The sequence below is a fragment of the Cajanus cajan genome, chromosome 11 (assembly GCF_000230855.2).
Source record: "Cajanus cajan strain Asha chromosome 11, NIPB_CcT2T_4, whole genome shotgun sequence".
Classification (NCBI taxonomy): Eukaryota; Viridiplantae; Streptophyta; class Magnoliopsida; order Fabales; family Fabaceae; genus Cajanus; species Cajanus cajan.
This window is the reverse complement of record NC_138527.1, coordinates 46,326,978-46,346,796: the sequence shown is the minus strand read 5'-3', so window position 1 is coordinate 46,346,796 and position 19,819 is coordinate 46,326,978. Positions and strand designations below refer to the sequence as shown.

The following is a 19,819-nucleotide window of genomic DNA, read 5'->3' as shown; positions in this document are numbered from 1 at the left end:
TAAAAAATAATATAACTAACTAAATAATATTTAAAATACAATAAATATATAATTAAAAGTAAGTAAATAATTATAGAGTAATTTTTTATTGAAAACTAGTGAAAATAATAAAATTAAATTAATTAAATAAATTTAAAGTATATCAAATATTCGAATATAATATAAAGTTTTATAATCAAATAAAAAGAATTTGTATTCGAATAGATGTTTCTTATTCGAATTTGAAAATATTAAAATGCATTCGTATAATATTTTATTTATTTGAATAATTTTTTTTGACAGTTTTAAACCGTTAATATTTTAATTGATAAAAAACTACTAATATTTGTTTAAAAAAATAAAAATGATTGTAATGGTTTTTGATTTAAAAAATTAATTAATATATATTTTCACGGTTTTAAAACTGTAAAAAAACTGCCAATAAATTCTATCAGAATAACTTTCACAACATTTTTACGCATATTAATATAGAAATAAAAAAGTGTGAAACACGTGTATTTATTTCTCACGTGACAGTTTTTATATATATATTTTTTTTTTGTTCGTCCTCCGTTGAACCACACGCTTGAGGTTACATGAATGAAGCTTGTTAAATAAGAAGCGAGATCTACAACAATAATTTAATTTACAAAAGATATAATAATAATAATAATAATAATAATAATAATAATAATAATAATAATAATAATAATAATAATAAATATTCGACAATATATTTAGTCGCATTTATTTCTTCCCTCTCTCTGTTATTTTGATGGATGAATAAAAAGAGTTTGGGTTCTACTCATTTATTTTTATTAAATGTTGCTTCTTTGAATTTATAAATACTGTCATGCTTTCCATTAATGGAATTATTTTTCCTTTTCTATAATTTATGATACAGATGGTTTTGAATTTTGATGGCATATAATATAAGAGACATTAGTTAAATCCGAATCGGTATGGGTCCTCTCGAATACATTTTCATTAGACGATGTTTTATCCATTCAATGAATTTTACTAGAGAAAGTCACGTTTTCATAAATATAAATTAATCTTGATCGTCAACTTAAAATATTACATGAACTATATTTATAAATTTTAAAATAATTATTATGAAAGTCATAATTTTATAAATATAAATTAGTCTTTAATCGTTTATGTACCGTGGTGGTCTCCCATTGGCCGACCATATTGGCCGACCATAGGCAGGTCGGTAAAATGCCGATCACACATGAGGGACCCAAATATGGGGAGATTAACTGGCTCACTCGGACAATCAATAAAATCCCACGATCCGTGGGAACGGTAATAAATACCGGGAGTTACGAGTCCATAATGGGGCGTGATTTATGAGATCATAAGTGCGATTCATGTCTAGAACGCTACACCGTTATATATAGCAATGATTAGGTCTAAGGCGGCAGATTACTCTCATCGAATGTTCTAGATTAAGACTACTGCCCGGACCTTTAGCACGGTATCGCTAAGGGTTCTTCGGCGGCGGTCTCCAATACCGGAACATTTTGGCGCCCACCGCGGGGCAGGTAAAACTGCATCCCACACCTTTGTTGTTGGACGTGAGCAGAAGGTCGCAATGACGAGGATTCTGAGAAGCAATGCGACGGGATAGTGTGTTCATCTCGGCCTCAGAAGAAAGCGACGGTGCATCACAGGAAGACGCGGCCGCGGAAGACACAGCCGTGGGATATAAATCGGAAACCTCCGATGGAGATCCGCCGTCTCCGTCGTCAAAAATCCACGCCGCCGCTTCCACATGGTCGCCAATCTCGCCCAACGCGCCGACTCCGAACAAAAGCGCAAGAGGCTTCAGAGTCAATGTTTTGAATCTGGTATTGCGAATTGAACCTCGATTTGGTTATTAAGAGGTTTAATTGCAGATTCTGTGGATGTGTTTGAATCAAGCAAAGAATCGTTTAAATTGATCAAGAATTCCGCAAAGTTTCCGTGACCCCGGTGATGATCGTGACGTTTCTTTGGTGGATGTTGATAGTGTCATCTCGAAACAGAGTAATCAACGTGATATTCGCTGTGTAATGATGATAGTTTTATTGGTAAAGTCCTTTAGGAGATGAAGTTATTTACAATTACTGGAGTATCTTGAATTGGTTACGAGAGGACTGTTTCATGTGTATACACAGAAGGTAGTTGTTCCATTGTTAATAGACCATTGCCATGTCAGGCGCGCTTGCATGGCTGGTCAAAAAGCGTTAATAAAAAAATTTAATTGATTTTTGTTTGGGGGAGAGATGGTTTCGAGGGTTTATTTTATTTTTGCCCCGATTCTCTGAATCTCCCCCCTTGTGTCGTGCTTTTGGTTGCCATCTTCCCTTTCTCTCTCCTTTTTTCTGAATTCTCTTATATTATACTATGCTTTGCGTATAACTGGTTATTGTTTCGGAAACCGGCTCAACCAAACGACAAACGATTGTCAACTCGGCAAGGTATATGATGCCCAACGCACACTTTAATTCATTTTATTACGTTATTTGCCTCATTTAAATTTACAATTTATAATAAAAGGCATTTGGTACAATTACAATTATTTTATGTTACATTTATGGTCATGATATGGTTTTATGGTTTCGTTACAAATTATTTATACAGGCATGCGTTTTATATTTTTGTGTTTTCAGATGAATTGAAATCGTTCAATATTATAAATCGGTATATAATATAATCTCCTTTAAAATATAGCAATGTATCTTGCACATGGCAGTATGATGGTTTATGCTCATGTTAAATATTAAATATTTAGAATTGCTACATGTTACATGCCTGTTCATGGTAAATTTTTATGGTTTTCTTGATAATTAAAATATTTCCACATTTTTATAAGCATGTGATTTGTATTTTAACGAACAAAAACCTTGGTGTGAAGAGCACTTTAAGGTCGGCATTTCGACGAACAATCCCTTGGTGTGAAGAGCACTTTAAGGTCGACACTTGAATGACCCGAACCTTGGTGTGAAGAGCGCTTTAAGGTCGGCATTCTCAACAATCTATACCTTGATGTGAAGAGCATCTGAAGGTCGGCATTCTAATAAACAATCCCTTGGTGCGAAGAGCATCTCAAGGTCGACTCGAATGACCCAAACCTTGATGTGAAGAGCATCTGAAGGTCGGCATTCTAATAAACAATCCCTTGGTGCGAAGAGCATCTCAAGGTCGATGCTTAAATGACCCGAACCTTGATGTGAAGAGCATCTGAAGGTCGGCATTCTAATAAACAATCCTTTGGTGCGAAGAGCATCTCAAGGTCGCCTCGAATGACCCAAACCTTGGTGTGAAGAGCATCTGAAGGTCGGCATTCTAGTAAACAATTCCTTGGTGCGAAGAGCATCTCAAGGTCGACTCGAATGACCCAAACCTTGATGTGAAGAGCATCTGAAGGTCGGCATTCTAATAAACAATCCTTTGGTGCGAAGAGCATCTCAAGGTCGCCTCGAATGACCCAAACCTTGGTGTGAAGAGCATCTGAAGGTCGGCATTCTAGTAAACAACCCCTTGGTGCGAAGAGCATCTCAAGGTCGATGCTTGAATGACCCGAACCTTGATGTGAAGAGCATCTGAAGGTCGGCATTCTAATAAACAATCCCTTGGTGCGAAGAGCATCTCAAGGTCGACTCGAATGACCCAAACCTTGATGTGAAGAGCATCTGAAGGTCGGCATTCTAATAAACAATCCTTTGGTGCGAAGAGCATCTCAAGGTCGCCTCGAATGACCCAAACCTTGGTGTGAAGAGCATCTGAAGGTCGGCATTCTAGTAAACAACCCCTTGGTGCGAAGAGCATCTCAAGGTCGACGCTTGAATGACCCAAACCTTGATGTGAAGAGCATCCGAAGGTCGGCATTCTAATAAACAATCCCTTGGTACGACGAGCATTTTAAGGTCGACGTTTCTACAATCTACACGGTCGGACTTTCTACGAACTACACCTTGGCGTGAAAAACGCTTTAAGGTCGGCATTTCTACAATCTACACGGTCGGACTTTTTACGAACTACACCTTGGCGTGAAGAACGCTTTAAGGTCGGCATTTCTACAATCTACACGGTCGGACTTTCTACGAACTACACCTTGGCGTGAAGAGCGCTTTAAGGTCGACAATTGAAAGACCCGAACCTTAGTGTAAACTGCGCTTTAAGGTCGGAATTTAGATAACCCAACACTTTAGTTGTGAATAACATTTTAAGGTCGGAAAAAATCAACAAAATGCCTATCTAACATGCTCTTCGCACCTTAGTGCTTGAGCATGGAGGGCTATGTACCGTGGTGGTCTCTCATTGGCCGACCATATTGGCCGATCCAAGACACGTCAGTAAAATACCGATCTAACATGCTCTTCGCACCTTAGTGCTCGAGCATGGAGGGCTATGTACCGTGGTGGTCTCTCATTGGCCGACCATATTGGCCGATCCAAGGCACGTCAGTAAAATACCGATCTAACATGCTCTTCGCACCTTAGTGCTCGAGCATGGAGGGCTATGTACCGTGGTGGTCTCCCATTGGCCGACCATATTGGCCGACCATAGGCAGGTCGGTAAAATGCCGATCACACATGAGGGACCCAAATATGGGGAGATTAAGGTCGACAAATCCGAACCTTAGTGTAAACTGCGCTTTAAGGTCGGAATTTAGATAACCCAACACTTTAGTTGTGAATAACATTTTAAGGTCGGAAAAAATCAACAAAATGCCTATCTAACATGCTCTTCGCACCTTAGTGCTTGAGCATGGAGGGCTATGTACCGTGGTGGTCTCCCATTGGCCGACCATATTGGCCGACCATAGGCAGGTCGGTAAAATGCCGATCACACATGAGGGACCCAAATATGGAGAGATTAACTGGCTCACTCGGACAATCAATAAAATCCCACGATCCGTGGGAACGGTAATAAATACCGGGAGTTACGAGTCCATAATGGGGCGTGATTTATGGGATCATAAGTGCGATTCATGTCTAGAACGCTACACCGTTATATATAGCAATAATTAGGTCTAAGGCGGCAGATTACTCTCATCGAATGTTGTAGGTTAAGACTACTGCCCGGACCTTTAGCACGGTATCGCTAAGGGTTCTTCGGCGGCGGTCTCCACTACCGGAACAGTTTACTACTCTTACAGTGGATTGGACTAGAGAAATTGATGTTACGCGGGGATGCATAGAAATAGAATATATAAGTGTAAGAAACGGCGTGACTCTGCTGAGTGCTGAGGTAAAGGTTTGTTTGTGGCCTGGCTCACTCTCTCAGGCCTCAGCCGTATTGGCCACCAACCTGAGTCTGACGCCGCTAACTCTTTTTTCTTATTTACTTTTCCCTACATAGCTACGTTGGCTTAGGGTTTTCTCTTTTCACTTCTCATGGCTTCCGAGACGAAGATCGTCAATCTTGCCGAGGAAGCCAAGCTCGCCAGAGAAGGTGTCAAGGCTCCCACCTATGCCTTTTCCACCATCTGCAAGTCCCTCGTCGCCGGTGGAGTCGCCGGAGGACTGTCCGTTCCATCTCCTCAATGCTTTATTTTTTCTTTCTTTTGCATACTTATATTAGTTAGTGTATCATGTATGTGTTCATTGTTTCTTCAATCAAATCAATAGGTTTCTGTTCATGAGAAAATATAGTTAATTATTTGAGAGGCAAATTATTAGAATTCACATAGCAGTATAACACTGGTTTGTATTGAATTCTGTTTCCGTCGGTGGAATGAATTTTGTGTTTTCAGATATGCCTTTAAAGCTCATCACTTCTGTTTTTGTAATTTCTATGTGCCTTACTAGCATTGCGTTACTGTTTAATCTGTTTTTCCTGGAAACTTTTTTTTGCTCATAATTCGAACATCCATTTTGCATTATGTTGTTTTTTTAATTGACTTGAACTTTTTATTTTTATCTGTGCAGATCACGAACGGCAGTTGCTCCACTGGAACGGATGAAAATTTTACTACAGGTTAATCTATTTAGTTGTTTACCTCTAAGTGTGGATTTAGCTGTCATTTATTCTTTTACTTGTTTGCAATGAAAGCAAAAGAATTGCATCTGAGAAACTAATTTTCTGTTGGAGTGTTTGTGCTTGGGATGTATCATTATCATGCGTGATGTATTGTGCCTTCGCCATTTACAGGTTCAGAATCCACACAACATAAAATACAATGGAACTATTCAAGGTCTAAAATATATATGGAGATCCGAAGGTTTCCGTGGACTGTTCAAAGGGAATGGTACTAATTGTGCTCGAATTGTCCCTAATTCTGCAGTCAAGTTCTTCAGTTATGAGCAAGCTTCCAAGTAAGATTTCCTTTAGATATACGTGATGTAGTGATTGCTTTATTATTTTCGATTTTCTTTTGCTATGTTTTCATTCTGGTGCACTTTTATGCGGATAAATTTGTAATAATGGGATTCTGCAATCCTTTTTAATTTTGTTTTTCAAAACAGTTTTCTTTAAGCAGGGCCACTCCCGTGGCAAAGAAGTTCCAAATTTTATTTCTATGTATTACATATATAACGCTTTCTCCTCCTTTTTACTGAATGTTACTTTTCTGGCAGAGGTATACTACATCTGTATCAGAAGCAAACTGGAAACGGTATGTCCATGTTTACTATTTTTCCCTTCTGGTGTGTGTCCATGTTGAGGGAGGAGTAGTGCTGGTTCAGTAGCATGCTTTGGATTTTGCATAATTTTTTTTTTTGGGGCAGTCACCTTTTTGGAAGGAAGTTCTTTAGGTGCTGTTCTCCCATAAAATCATAACATGTGCATTAATTTTGAACCACTTCATCCTCCTTTTAAAAGTTATTCATAGTTGAGATAAAAAAATTAGTGTTCATTCTGTGTTTTTATATTGGAGAGCAACACCACAAGCGTGTAAGGAACTGTATCTTAGTTTTTTCCCTTTTTCATAATATCTTATATTAAGATTTCGATCATAAATTATTTTGAACCCAAAATAAGCAAATCCAAATTTCAAACACACACTAGGTTGAATTCAATAGTTTATTTTTTGCAAAATATATCTAAAAATATTAAAAATCCCAATCAAATGGTAACAATTAAATCTAAATAAAATTTCTCAATAATAAAATCCTTTTATCTAAATGTTTTATTTTTTCTTCTTGTACTTTCTGCAGAGGATGCTCAACTGACTCCTCTTTTACGACTTGGTGCTGGAGCATGTGCGGGAATAATTGCCATGTCTGCAACTTATCCAATGGACATGGTTCGAGGCAGGATAACTGTACAGGTGCTTTTTTTTTCTTCCTTATTTTCTTTCTTCAAATCCTTGCTTTTGGTTTTGCTGCAAATGCATAAAATTAAATGGAAAGAAAATTCATATAAAGTGTCTCCATGTTTTCTGTTATCTTAATTTAAGATTGATTTTCCTCGTATTTGCAGACGGAGAAGTCCCCTTACCAATACAGAGGAATGTTTCATGCTCTGTCAACTGTACTCAGGGAAGAAGGTCCACGTGCTTTATATAAGGGTTGGCTTCCTTCAGTCATTGGAGTTGTGAGTATTGTTTCTAGAAATTCCTTTTTGGAAGTTGATGATTATGGTCATAATTGTAAAGACTGTTATAAAAAATTCTAACAGTATGCTTTTACTATTGCTTTATGGGAAATTCATATTGCATTTGATAGTAACGATGTAGGACCTGCAGGCTGCAGTTGGGGGAGGGGGAGAACCTCTGAAGCACTAACACTTCAAATTTTGTTGAGTGCTAGTCAATGTCTACCATCCTTAGGGGACAATTTAATATCATTGCTTTCTGGCGCTGATTATAGATGTGGGGTATATTGGTAAGGATGTGTGACTAAGGTCTTAGCGAGTTTTTCCTGGTTATTATCTGTTGATAGATAGCATCTATTCATTTAGTTCTGCAGAACATAGGATCAACATGGGGCTGTGGGATTGGTCATAAGGCTGCACCTTAAACTGGCATGTTGAGTTTTATTCAGTTAGACATTTTTTACTTAACCATATTTTCTGAAAATTATGCTTCTACGTATTACTGTGTTAGAATTTCTAAATGCTTCATGGAAAAGTAATTTCTTTACATAAAGACTTGCTATTATTCAATTCTCTTGGCAAACTTCGTAGTGAATTCTAATAATTAGTACTACTGGGGCCTGTTGACAAGGTTTTACCTGGTTATGGTAGGTTCTAGGTGAAAAATATCAAGGTACAGAAGACAGGGTAAAGTGCTCAAGTTTTTGTTACAAATCCAGAAAAAATTGGGGAAAAAGAGAAAGATTTTATTCATTGAATGAAAATGAACTGAACAAAGGAGAGAAATCTCCCCCCTAGGGGTTCCACCTTCATACATGATCTTTCCTTTCACAAAGAGCAAAAGCTGAATTTACAAATAGTATCAGACAAAATAAACCCCCCTCCCTTCATTCCTCCTATTTATTTATATCACTAACTCCCTATAACTAAGTATCCAATATCCCAGCAGTACTAATTTACTACCTCTTCCCTCTCTCCTGACAAGTTTGTAGAGATGTGAACACTTACTCTTCTAAAATATTTGGTGTGCTTCATAATTGAATTTAACTAACTAAAGTTCGCTCTACTTTTTAATTTTGGGTGCTGTCATTGGACTTGTTGACTTCACTTAATATTCTCTTACCCTATATTTTTACCTGTTTTTTCAGATTCCTTATGTGGGTCTCAACTTTGCTGTGTACGAGTCTTTGAAAGATTGGTTAATTAAATCCAATCCATTGGGTCTAGTACAAGATTCTGAGTTGAGTGTGACAACTCGCCTAGCTTGTGGTGCCGCAGCTGGAACTATTGGGCAAACTGTTGCTTACCCTCTCGATGTCATTCGTCGAAGAATGCAGATGGTGGGTTGGAATCATGCTGCTTCTGTTGTAGCTGGTGATGGGAGAGGGAAGGTACCACTTGAATACACTGGCATGATTGATGCTTTTAGGAAAACTGTCAGATACGAAGGTTTTGGCGCATTATACAAGGGTCTGGTGCCAAATTCTGTAAAGGTCGGTCTTCATCTAATACGCGTGAATTATGTTCTGTTCTGAAAAAATGTGGGTAAACCTTATCTGCAAAACATATATTCAGAAAGTAAGGTTTTCCTCCATTTTGAAGAAGATATTATTAGTTTTCTACCACATCATACTCTGTTGGTGTTACTTTGATTATAGCTGTGAACTTAACAAGCTTTTACATGATAAGAACAATGTTTGCTTGTCAGGGAGTTATTGTAAGAGTCAAGTGTCTGTGGTCCGTTTGAACCTAAATTATTTACTACCCCAGCTTAGTTTAATGAAATGCTTGATCAACCACCAATAAATACATGCTATCTTAGGCTTTTATTATTATTAAACTTGCCTGGCGTTGTGTCAATTCAAGAGTCATAAAAATCTTGAGTCATAACTCATAAGTTATAACATTTGTTTAAAAATCCTTAATTTTATGCCTTGGTCATAAAAGTTTTGGTTTCGTGTTGGAATTTTCTTACTTGTTAAAAACCACGCAAATCAGTGCACTCTGAATAGCAGCCTCCATGTAAGACAATCAACTAAAGATGTTCTTTTTATAGTTCCATTTGTTAAACACCTCCACTGATGGTTGGTTTTAGAAATGATCTCAATTCTCATTTACTTTAGCCATTGTGATATGATTTTTTTTCTTAAAAAATTTTGACCTGAAATTAGTTTTAGATGGCAATGATCTCTCTTGAATCTTGCTCTCTTGCAGGTGGTCCCATCCATAGCAATTGCGTTTGTAACATATGAGGTGGTGAAGGACATTTTAGGAGTGGAGATCAGAATATCAGACTGAAGATTGGTATCCATGTGATATTTGATTGCCTGTTGTTTTCATGTAGGCAAGGGTACGCAGAGATGATAATTTAGGGTTATTTTCTTGTTTTTCGTCTCTTCAATGAGTTAGGAAGCACATGAGCTGGTGTGTATAAATTAATTCCCTTGTATCCCATTTTTTTCCCCTTGTGAACATGATGTAGCTTTTAGCTTTGTATTCATCTTCTGACTTCTATGGCAATAAGAGTTGTAGAGAAACAATGCAAGGACATATCTGCATGCCGCCTTTCTGCCTGAGTGAAGAAACCATTTATCGGTGGAATATCCGGTGACCGATTATTGTGTACCCTTCTAGAAATCGTATAAGCGTTGTTGTGTGCAAGTTATTAAGCAGCCGGTTTGTCACAATGAGGTTTGAAGTTTTGCCATCACAAAATTGGACGTATTACTTTTGGTTTTACTACAATGCAATTGGCAGGATAAGTCAAAAGATGTAGAATGGAGAGAATTTTTTACATAAATAATATTTTTTTAAAAAAAATTACAAAAGTAACATCTGTACAACATTATTTACTCAACTAGAATCAATCACTGTTCATGCTCAGAATTCGGTTCCCGGGGAACCGAATTCTGAGTTGTTTTTAATTTTTTTTGCGTTTCTGGGAAGTGGAATAGGCCGTTCCGAAAGCAGAACGGCCCATTCTGCTTAAACAAATAGAGTGTTATTTTTGAAATTGGAACGACCCGTTTTCCACCCGTTCCAATTTAAAAAATAACACTCTATGTGTTTAAGCAGAACGGGCCGTTCTGTTTCCGGAACGACCCGTTCCACTTTCCAGATTCGCCCAAACTGGGCCTCAAATGCAAAAAAAAATAAATTAAAACAACTTAGAATTCGGTTCCCCGGGAACCGAATTCTGAGCACAAAAAAAAAGGGAAAAAAATATTGAAGCTCAGAATTCAGTTCCTGGGGAACCGAATTCTGAGCATGAACAGTGATTGGTTCTAGTTGAGTAAATAAAGTTGCACAGATGTTATTTTTGTAATTTTTTTAAAAAAGAATATTATTTACGTAAAAAAATTCGAATGGAGACAATGTTAAATTACCCCATTTATTTTGGGAGTTAATGGAGTTTGTTGTTTTCAGCACATTTTAAGTTGTCATTTTGATCCTTGGTCTTTCAGTTAAATAAAAATGGTCCACGCAACTTTTAATTGATTTATTAGAGGATCCATAGAAATGGAATACATACATTATGTGGTTATTCATTGAAAATATGTGGCTAAGGAGTCCAAATGGAATATACCCATACAATCTGAATAAACCTGTCAATATCCGAACATATTTCTATCGCTCCGAATTCTTATTTGAATCCGATAAAGAACAGGACAGGAGCTGTGTGACAGTCAATGTCAAATATGGTCTCACCCAACTATTAGCCATTGAAGCGTAACTAACACCTTACTATTATTTGGCAATTCATGCTTACATAATTTTGTTTACAATCTTTTTATTCAACATGCGATGTAGCTCGAAATCTGGGACATTTTTGGCCTGTTTTAGTTAGAATTCTTTTAATATACAAATTTATCCAAATATAAAAATCTAAATAAAATGAATTCACTGCCAGCGCTAAGTATCATTTAAGTAAAACATAATTTAAAAACACGCACTAACACACAAGGATGAATAGATTTCATTCAATTTAAATTATTTTAGTATTTAGCCCATGTTTGGGCCTTTGGAGGAGTTTATTAGAAAGAAAACAATCACAAATTTTATAAAGAATATCTTATAAAGTTGTAATAAATAAATAAACGATGATTTCTTTATAATAAAATGAATTAGTTTTTGTTTGATATCTCTCTTTTTAGGAAATTGACAAAAATAGCCATTAATTTTCCAAAATATAAAAAAACCAAACACGGACTTAAAATTGAATTTACGAATCAATTCACTCTTAAAGTTTTAACGTATCAATTATATATATTTTGTATCCTAAAATTTTTCCTGTTTTAAATTTATTTTATGTTTGTTACTATATTACAAGGGAGAAGTATTAATTAACTTCTCAATCACAGTAAATGCATCATGAATGTTAACTGATAGAGTCCGCAATTTGACGATGGAACTTCGCCGTCAAGTCCCTTCAATGATATATACACCTTCTAAAATGGTATTTATATACCTTCATGCACACAAACACTTGTTAACAAAAATCTTGCCATGCTTTGCTTTAGTTTGCTCATCATTTCTCCATAATTTCTGTGTTGGATTTTTGTAATCCTTCACAGTAGCAAGCTTTTGCTTTACATTTTTCTTCCATGCCTGAACACAAGAACAATGCTTAATCTTTGATGTCAATGGAAACAAGTTAGGAATTGTTTTCTTCCACTTATTGTTAATTTGGATTCACAAAATCAAGCTGAATGAATGATTTGATATGCCAAAATCCAAATTATTCTCCATCCTTTTACTAATCTTGGAGAAATTCTTAGGTATCGTGTTATGAAAATGACGTGTTGAAACATACCTCGAGTCTTTTATGGTAGTTTGAAATCTTGATGAAACTGGTCTTCTCCTCCCAAGCTTAGGCTCATGTTTGTCTCGTTTCTTGGATTTTAATTTTGTTACGCGTGTTTTAGTTACAGCAATCTCATCTTTTTTTGTCACATGATGGTTCTCCTCATATTCCTCCATGCATTCATCGCTTGAAAAGTAGAATAACGAAAGCAACACAAGCAACATGTTTAGCTCTGCTAGAGATGTGTTTGGCAGATGTGAATAACCCAATTCACCGTTATTTTCTTCCTCTTCACACTCTTCCATCATATCTATCTCACCCTCTCTTTCTTTCCCTGCTTCTGCCATTTTCTCTCTTAAATATTTGGGTCTTCAAATCAAACCAAGATTTCAAACTTTCTGCATTTGTTATTAACGTGTGCTTACATGCATGATTGAAACTTATTTTCTTCAATATAAATAGATCAGAAAGCTATTGGCCTAATTTGAGCTGAGCTTAAGTTTGGATACATTTTGTCCTCAATTAATTCTGTGTTTCCAATTTTATTTTTCTATTTCAAAATGTGAGGTTATTAAATGATTATTGTTGATTGGTTCATACAATGTATGGTGATAGATTCTGGAGCTAGATTTAGTCTTTGTTGCTTTGAGGCTTGCCGCCACTTTAGCCACAACGATTGCTTTTCTTTCTTTCAATATATAGTCAACCCTGAAGTAAGATAAGCATATTAATTTATAGCAATTCATCATTTTAGAATATATACAGTTTATAACTATATATAATTCTTGTAAGAAAACTAAATATATTTTAACAGGTTATTGTTCTAAGTAGAAAGAATTGAATTAAGTTTCGTTAAACAAATTCTCAAGTGTAAGTCATATAGATGAAAAAAAATTGATTAAGAAAAAATATTTCATTAAAAATGGTCATCTAATTTCTTTATACTCATCGATAAGATTAGTAAATATTTTATATTAATTATATTATTATAAAAAAAAAAATATAAGGTTCTTTTGTTTAAACTTTTAAAAAATTATTATTTAGTGGAAGTTATATATGATTTATATAAAAAAAATATAATTTTTTTATATTATCATTCAAATGCAAATAAATCATATATATAGTTTTTAATTGGTTCACAATCTAATTATTTTTTATATACATATTCATTAAACTATTAAAGTCTAAAAATAACTATGATTTTAAAATGAGATGCATTTGTAATTGTATATTTTTTTTATGTTTATATATTTTTTTGGTAAAGTGTCTTTTTTTTGGTAAAGCTTTTATGTTTATATTTAGATATGAGTTTTTTTATATATGATTATTTTAAAATATAAAAATTGAGTATTATCACCGTGAATTTTGCGTTGTTGTTATTTTTTTAAAAAAATTGATTATATTCGATATTAGGAAATTATTCCCCACTTTTAGTGGGTTGTCTTATTTGATCGAAGTATTTTTTTCCCACAATTTATTGATAAAATATTTGGGTAGATATATTGACAACTTTTTATTTAAATTTATTAATCTAAAAATATTTTAAAATAATGAACAAAAATATTATCTATAATAAATATGACTAAAGACATTTTAAGAATATAATATTTATTTTATGTGAATTTAATTTTTTCTCTCTAATATTTAAATCGAGAAGGAGTATTTTTTAAGTAACTGAAAGTAATTTAATTTTAAAGTGATTTTCAAATAATAAGTGTTATATTAACTTTTAATATAATATTATGTAAAAAGTGATTTTTGTATTACATTCTTTCTAATAAACAGGATTAATTATAAAATTAATTTTTGTAAAATTACTACTTCTTTGAATTTATTTATCAGCTTTTCATGTATTTATTATGAGTAATAAATTTGAAAAACATAGCATTAATCTTTCTTCATTAATAATTTTGTGGTCTTAAATAACGAGGACACGCGCCAAAGCCTCTAGTTTAGCACAAGGAAGTTGGCACCAAAACGGTGCGTTTAAGCGCGTGTTTCTCTGTGTGCGGATCTGCAGAAGTGGAAGAAGATGCAGTGGTACTTGGTAGCTGCGCTCCTCACCGTTCTCACCAGTTCTCAGGTCACTCTCCCATTCCCCATTTTAACCCTAATTTCACACATTTTCGCACATACTTTACTTAGTCCATGTTAATTTGATTTCGACGTCACAGGGAATTTTAACAACCCTCTCGCAAAGCAACGGAGAGTACAAGTATGATTACGCCACTGTTCCATTTCTCGCCGAGGTTTTCAAGGTAAAACAATAAGCACTCACTGCATCAATTTTATTCGATACGATGTTGAATAACACTGTTTGGTGGTTTCATCTTAGCTTGCCGTGTCGAGTTTGTTGCTGTGGAAGGAATGCCAAAAGTCACCGCCGCCGAAGATGACGACGGAGTGGAAAACGGTGGCTCTGTTCCCCATTCCTTCGATTATATATCTGATCCACAACAATGTTCAGTTTGCTACACTCACTTATGTGGACACTTCCACCTATCAGATAATGGGGAATTTGAAGATTGTCACCACTGGAATACTATTCAGGTACCTTCTCTTTTCGCAATTCATATCAATCAGTGTTTTGTTTCCTTAATTAGAGATGTTATCTCACAGCTTTTCCTTTGCAGGCTGTTCTTGGGGAGGAGGCTTTCTAACTTGCAGTGGATGGCTATTGTGATGTTGGCTGTTGGGACAACCACAAGTCAGGTTTGATTTCGTGGCTTTAAATTTGTTTTTTTAAGAAGATATATATGCTTTATGCATCATTTGCTGTGTATTATGAACTGAAAAATCAGTGTTATGGACTTAGGTGAACATCTAGTTCTAACTTATGTACGGGCATGTACCTATGATGCAATAGGTCTGGATAAATTTTACATGTCGTTTACTGATGTGATACTCAAATCTTATAGATTCATTTTCATACAGCGGAATGATTTCTTTGTAGTTTAATTTTTGAAGAGGGTTTCAAATAAATTCAATCGACTCTTTGGCTTCTTCTGCTGACATTTGTACACAGTATCAGAAAGTTTCTATTAATAGAGATGGAACATGTATGCTTTTGATGGAGATTAAACTGAATGGTCCTTTGGTCATGAGAAGAAGTAGCTGTTGGGTAGGATAAGCAATCTTCCTTAAATAAGAGAGAAGAAAACAGCGAGACAAAGTGGTTTGCAAATCTTAAATTCAACAGATTTGTCCTCATTGCATGTTAGTAGCAGAAATTCCCTTGATATAACCATGAGTACAAGGCATAAGTGATGTAATGAACTAGCATATAAAATTATATGAAATTGAAGACCAAATACATCTTTGTTCTGTTCTGTTTGTATATTTTTTTTATGATCACTGGTCTGTATATTAGGAAAATTAGCCCTATGATAAAAATGTTATTTAGATGGAGTCACTTCTGTTTTTTGTTTTAGGTTAGGGGCTGTGGAGAGGCTTCCTGTGATTCCCTTTTCTCAGCACCAATTCAGGGCTACATGTTAGGAATCCTATCTGCTTGTCTCTCAGCATTAGCTGGAATTTATACCGAGTTCTTGATGAAGAAAAACAATGACAGCTTATACTGGCAGAATATACAGTTGTACACGTAGGTATTTTTTCTTGATTTTGTCCAATGTCTAAAAAGGCATGGGCACATACGTCAGTCTTTTAATCTTTTGAACTGTTTATTTTTTCAAACTATCTTCTCCCTCAGCCTAATAAACGAATGTGGTTATTTAATATTTCAAGAAATGAATACTTTGTTTTCACTTTCTAAGGTGCAGACCATATATTACTGTTGAATTCATGTAGTTCATCCAATGTAGATTCCTAAAACTCTTTCAACATGACAATTTTGTGGTTTTTGTGTGTGTGTGTGGGGGGGGGGGGGGGGGTGGGGTAGCTGTTACATTTGGATTTCCATGATTGTTGGAATATCTGGTAAAATAAACATGCAGTACCTTTTTTTAGCTAGCCTTTCTGAAATTTCTTTTTTAATTAAGAGGAATTTATTTGTGCATTGTTCTTTCTTAGAGAGAAATTGAGGTTTTTGTAAAATTGGAAGATGTTATGTGACAAGGGCTTCTTGAGTGTTGATGTTATGACACTCCAGTGAATGAATATGATTACCATGGTCAAATATTGTCTAGTCAACTACTTAGAGGTAATACACACTAAATGGAATTTTGTCCAGGTTTGGTACAATTTTCAATATGGCACGACTACTTATGGATGATTTCAGAGGTGGATTTGAAAATGGGCCCTGGTGGCAACGTATTTTCAATGGATACACTATCACTACTTGGTTGGTGGTATTGAATCTAGGATCTACTGGTCTTTTGGTTTCGTGGTTAATGAAACATGCTGATAATATTGTAAAGGTATATCCTTGGATCTTCCAGCTAGCATGCTTTTCTCGTGTTTGTTCACATACTTCATCTATTTTGATGAAGAACTCGATGTTGAGTTTACCTCCTAAGAATATTTTTCATACGAGGGAAATAATTATGAGTTTATGACACTGAAATTAGTAATGAAGTATCACATCACAATATATGGCATTATTTGTTTATTTATCTCCAGTTCTTTTTCTCTCCTAATTGTTAGTTGTTTCTACTTTCTTTAGGTCTATTCCACATCAATGGCAATGTTGCTGACAATGATAATTTCGCTATTTCTATTCAACTTCAAGCCTACATTACAGGTAAATTTCCGGCCTAAGCAATTCCTATATTTGTAGTCTTCTATTCCATGCCTTCTCCCAACAGAACTTTTTAGCCAAATCAATTTGTTGAACAGAATTTAGAATCTTAGATACCACAAGGGTACACTTTTTGATGTTATTTCACAGGATAGGCTTAGCTGTTTTGCTGTAGCTCTTGTTTAGGATCTGTTCTTAAATTTTGTAGAATGCTTGTTTTAGTCATTCGTATTTAAACAGATTAGTGATATGCAAATTTCTTTTTAACTACACCTATCGTAGATGATTTTTTATTCAAGATGGTGGTCACTCTTTGTATGTAAATATTCTTGTTTTACATTTTATCATTCAGGTTCTTGTCGAGGCTGAATTTTTTTTTTCTTGATTGGCAAATGTTTGTATTTATTTTGTAATTAGTTTGTTATATTAGTGTGGGGGGGGGGGGGGATTCGAACCCAATCTTATGTTCCTCCTTCCAATGACCAGACCGCCTTATAACTTCCTTGTAACTCCCCCACTTTATACTCTCCACCAGAAAAATCTTGAGGCTGAATGTTGGCATGATTATTTTAAACCTTTCATGATGTTCTCACTGCATAACATGATGTTAATTTTTTATTTTATTTTTTCTCTTTGCAGCTTTTTTTGGGCATTATTATTTGTATGATGTCTCTACACATGTATTTTGCCCCACCAAATATGCTCTTGGATATGCCAGTAACAGTTAAATCAGATGAAGAGAAGCTTATTGAAGTTTCTGTTGATCGAAGACCACATTCATGATATTGTATTGACATCCGAGTACAATGCTTGGGTAAATGAACATTTACTTCAGTTGAGTTTTGGTTTATTTTCTGAATAGTTCAAACAAAATATTCTTATACAACATCTAACATTGCTACACAATGTGGGGCATTAAGATTAACTATATATAAAAATCATTTTATATAATTTAATTTTTTTTCCCAGGTATTTCCTTATAAGGCCTATTAAAGTCATTTCTTCTATAGCAGAAATGCCGAATATTATTCCGTGCTGCATTGGTTCAGTGACTTTGTAGAGCATAGGCATCTTGGATGGGTTGACGATAGCTCTATGTAGCTAATTCGGACATCCCATGTGTTGTCTGTGTTTAAATATATGAAAGGAGGATATTGAAGGAAAAGATTGTTGAATGAAAGTGAGCCGGAAATTAATTTTTGTCTTTGGCTTTTGGTGAGTCTTTTAACTTCTCTAGCTGGTAGTGATAGGGGTCATAACCTTTGACACGAGCACATGAAGTCAAGCCAGTCACCTATGTGGTCTATCTTTCTACCTAGTCAATGTACCAACTAAACAATTCTTAACCATTAATTAATTTAAGTAGAGTTTTTTACAGTTTGATGCTCATATCCAATGCACTTCGATTGATCGGGTCGTACGGAACTCTTGGGTCCATCTTTATATATGCAATTATTAGGTAAAAAATGTTGTGGAGTGGAATGTTATCATGTAATGAGTTTGACTTGGGAGTTGTCCAAAATGAGGTTTTACTGTTTTATTAACCAATAACAGGTCAATGAATAATCTTAATGAGACATTCCATTTTTGAGCATACACTAATTAGTGTATAGTTAAAGGAAAGTAAAAAATTACATGACATATATACCTCAAAGAATTTTGTTAAAACAATATTTTACTATTTTTATGCCTCCCTTGATTCATCTGTTAAATATAATACAACTCGTAACGATATAGTTGAAGTCTAAAATAAAAACACTTTTTAAAAACATTTTTAAATAAATAATAAATTTATGCATAAATGATTTTTATGTCTAAAAATGTGTAATTTTATAATAATAACAATGAAAATAATATAACAAATAATTTATCAAATCATACTAAAACTTATATCACTGATTATAATGAAAAAAATTAAGTTACTAAATAACTTTCAATTTCAAATTATGACGAGTAATGAATTTTGTTAATAAATAGCTAAAAGTCGTGTATATTAAAGAAGATATTATTTTTTTTTATAATTGTTTGATGTATAATTTTATCCAATCATTTTATACATGACATTATACATTATATTATTTGTATTTAATATTTACGATCTTTGACAGAGATTAATTATTATCTCTAATGATTAATACTTTATACAAATATTATGATTATAAAAAAAATACTGTCAATATTTAAACTTCATTAAAAAAAATATATAAATCATTTAATTAGAGACAAAAACAAACAATTTCTATTACTTTGTTGTTCCACGGTCATCCGGATAATTATGTTTATACAACACAATAAAGAGTAAATAAAAGAACTTAATTAAAATATATTGAAAGTAGGGGTGAGCATTAAACTGATACCCGAACCGAACCCGAAAAACCCGATAAAAAATATTGTTTTTGGGTGGGTTCGGGCGGGTCTTATGGGTAAATCAAAATTTTGATTTTATACGGGTTATATTGGGCGGGTTCGGTTTTGAATTTTTAAACCCGCCAAAAACCGAACCCAACCGAAAATGAGATAAGTTTAAATTTTTATTACTTTTGTATAACTAAACAACAATGGTCCAAACTTAAAAGTCTTTATTTCAAGTATAATATAGTCATCAATTTGTAACTTATTTTTTTCCTTTTTCTCATAACTTAAATATTTATTTTGTCTTCTCCTTCCTCATTCAACTTCTCAACACACTAGTCCATTTTTAGAGTTATCTTTTTGCTTCTTTCTTTGTCTTTCTTTTCCATCTTCTTATCTCCATTTTGAGTACATTTTGTGTGACTGTGATTTCTTATGATTTTGTAATCTAACTTTATATT

General features: G+C 34.4%; 2 protein-coding genes across 4 annotated transcripts; both read left to right on the top strand.

Moving 5' to 3' along the window:
* The first annotated feature begins 5,086 nt into the window (after positions 1 to 5,086).
* Positions 5,087 to 10,056, top strand: LOC109797315 (mitochondrial adenine nucleotide transporter ADNT1). The gene is made up of 8 exons (XM_020357320.2): positions 5,087 to 5,497; positions 5,901 to 5,949; positions 6,124 to 6,287; positions 6,549 to 6,586; positions 7,128 to 7,240; positions 7,393 to 7,506; positions 8,655 to 8,999; positions 9,721 to 10,056. The coding sequence occupies exons 1-8, from the start codon at positions 5,367 to 5,369 to the stop codon at positions 9,802 to 9,804; spliced, it is 1,038 nt and encodes a 345-aa protein (XP_020212909.1). The 5' UTR covers positions 5,087 to 5,366; the 3' UTR covers positions 9,805 to 10,056.
* A 4,178-nt stretch (positions 10,057 to 14,234) lies between these two features.
* Positions 14,235 to 18,383, top strand: LOC109795712 (Nucleotide-sugar transporter family protein). 3 transcript variants are annotated; one of them, XR_014430487.1, is made up of 9 exons: positions 14,235 to 14,393; positions 14,485 to 14,568; positions 14,646 to 14,860; positions 14,944 to 15,022; positions 15,742 to 15,911; positions 16,500 to 16,686; positions 16,932 to 17,009; positions 17,646 to 17,840; positions 17,976 to 18,383. XR_014430487.1 is itself a non-coding variant. In XM_083066112.1 (9 exons), exons 1-8 carry the CDS (start codon positions 14,343 to 14,345, stop codon positions 17,787 to 17,789), a joined length of 1,008 nt encoding a protein of 335 aa, XP_082922238.1. In that variant the 5' UTR covers positions 14,236 to 14,342; the 3' UTR covers positions 17,790 to 17,820; positions 17,976 to 18,383. The 3 variants fall into 3 exon arrangements, 2 of the variants coding, with proteins under 2 accessions (XP_082922238.1, XP_082922237.1); XM_083066112.1 differs by having other exon boundaries at positions 14,236 to 14,393; positions 17,646 to 17,820; XM_083066111.1 differs by lacking the exon at positions 17,976 to 18,383 and having other exon boundaries at positions 14,236 to 14,393; positions 17,646 to 17,962.
* The last annotated feature ends 1,436 nt before the right edge of the window (positions 18,384 to 19,819 follow it).

Excerpts from the sequence above, each read along its gene's own strand:
- LOC109795712 (XM_083066112.1), top strand. The coding sequence starts at position 14,343 with ATGCAGTGGTACTTGGTAGCTGCGCTCCTCACCGTTCTCACCAGTTCT. Across the intron at positions 15,912-16,499 it reads CAGAATATACAGTTGTACAC|GTTTGGTACAATTTTCAATA; the intron begins GTAGGTATTTTT and ends AATTTTGTCCAG. Across the intron at positions 17,010-17,645 it reads ACTTCAAGCCTACATTACAG|CTTTTTTTGGGCATTATTAT; the intron begins GTAAATTTCCGG and ends TTCTCTTTGCAG.
- LOC109797315 (XM_020357320.2), top strand. The coding sequence starts at position 5,367 with ATGGCTTCCGAGACGAAGATCGTCAATCTTGCCGAGGAAGCCAAGCTC. Across the intron at positions 5,498-5,900 it reads GGTGGAGTCGCCGGAGGACT|ATCACGAACGGCAGTTGCTC; the intron begins GTCCGTTCCATC and ends TTATCTGTGCAG. Across the intron at positions 9,000-9,720 it reads TGGTGCCAAATTCTGTAAAG|GTGGTCCCATCCATAGCAAT; the intron begins GTCGGTCTTCAT and ends GCTCTCTTGCAG.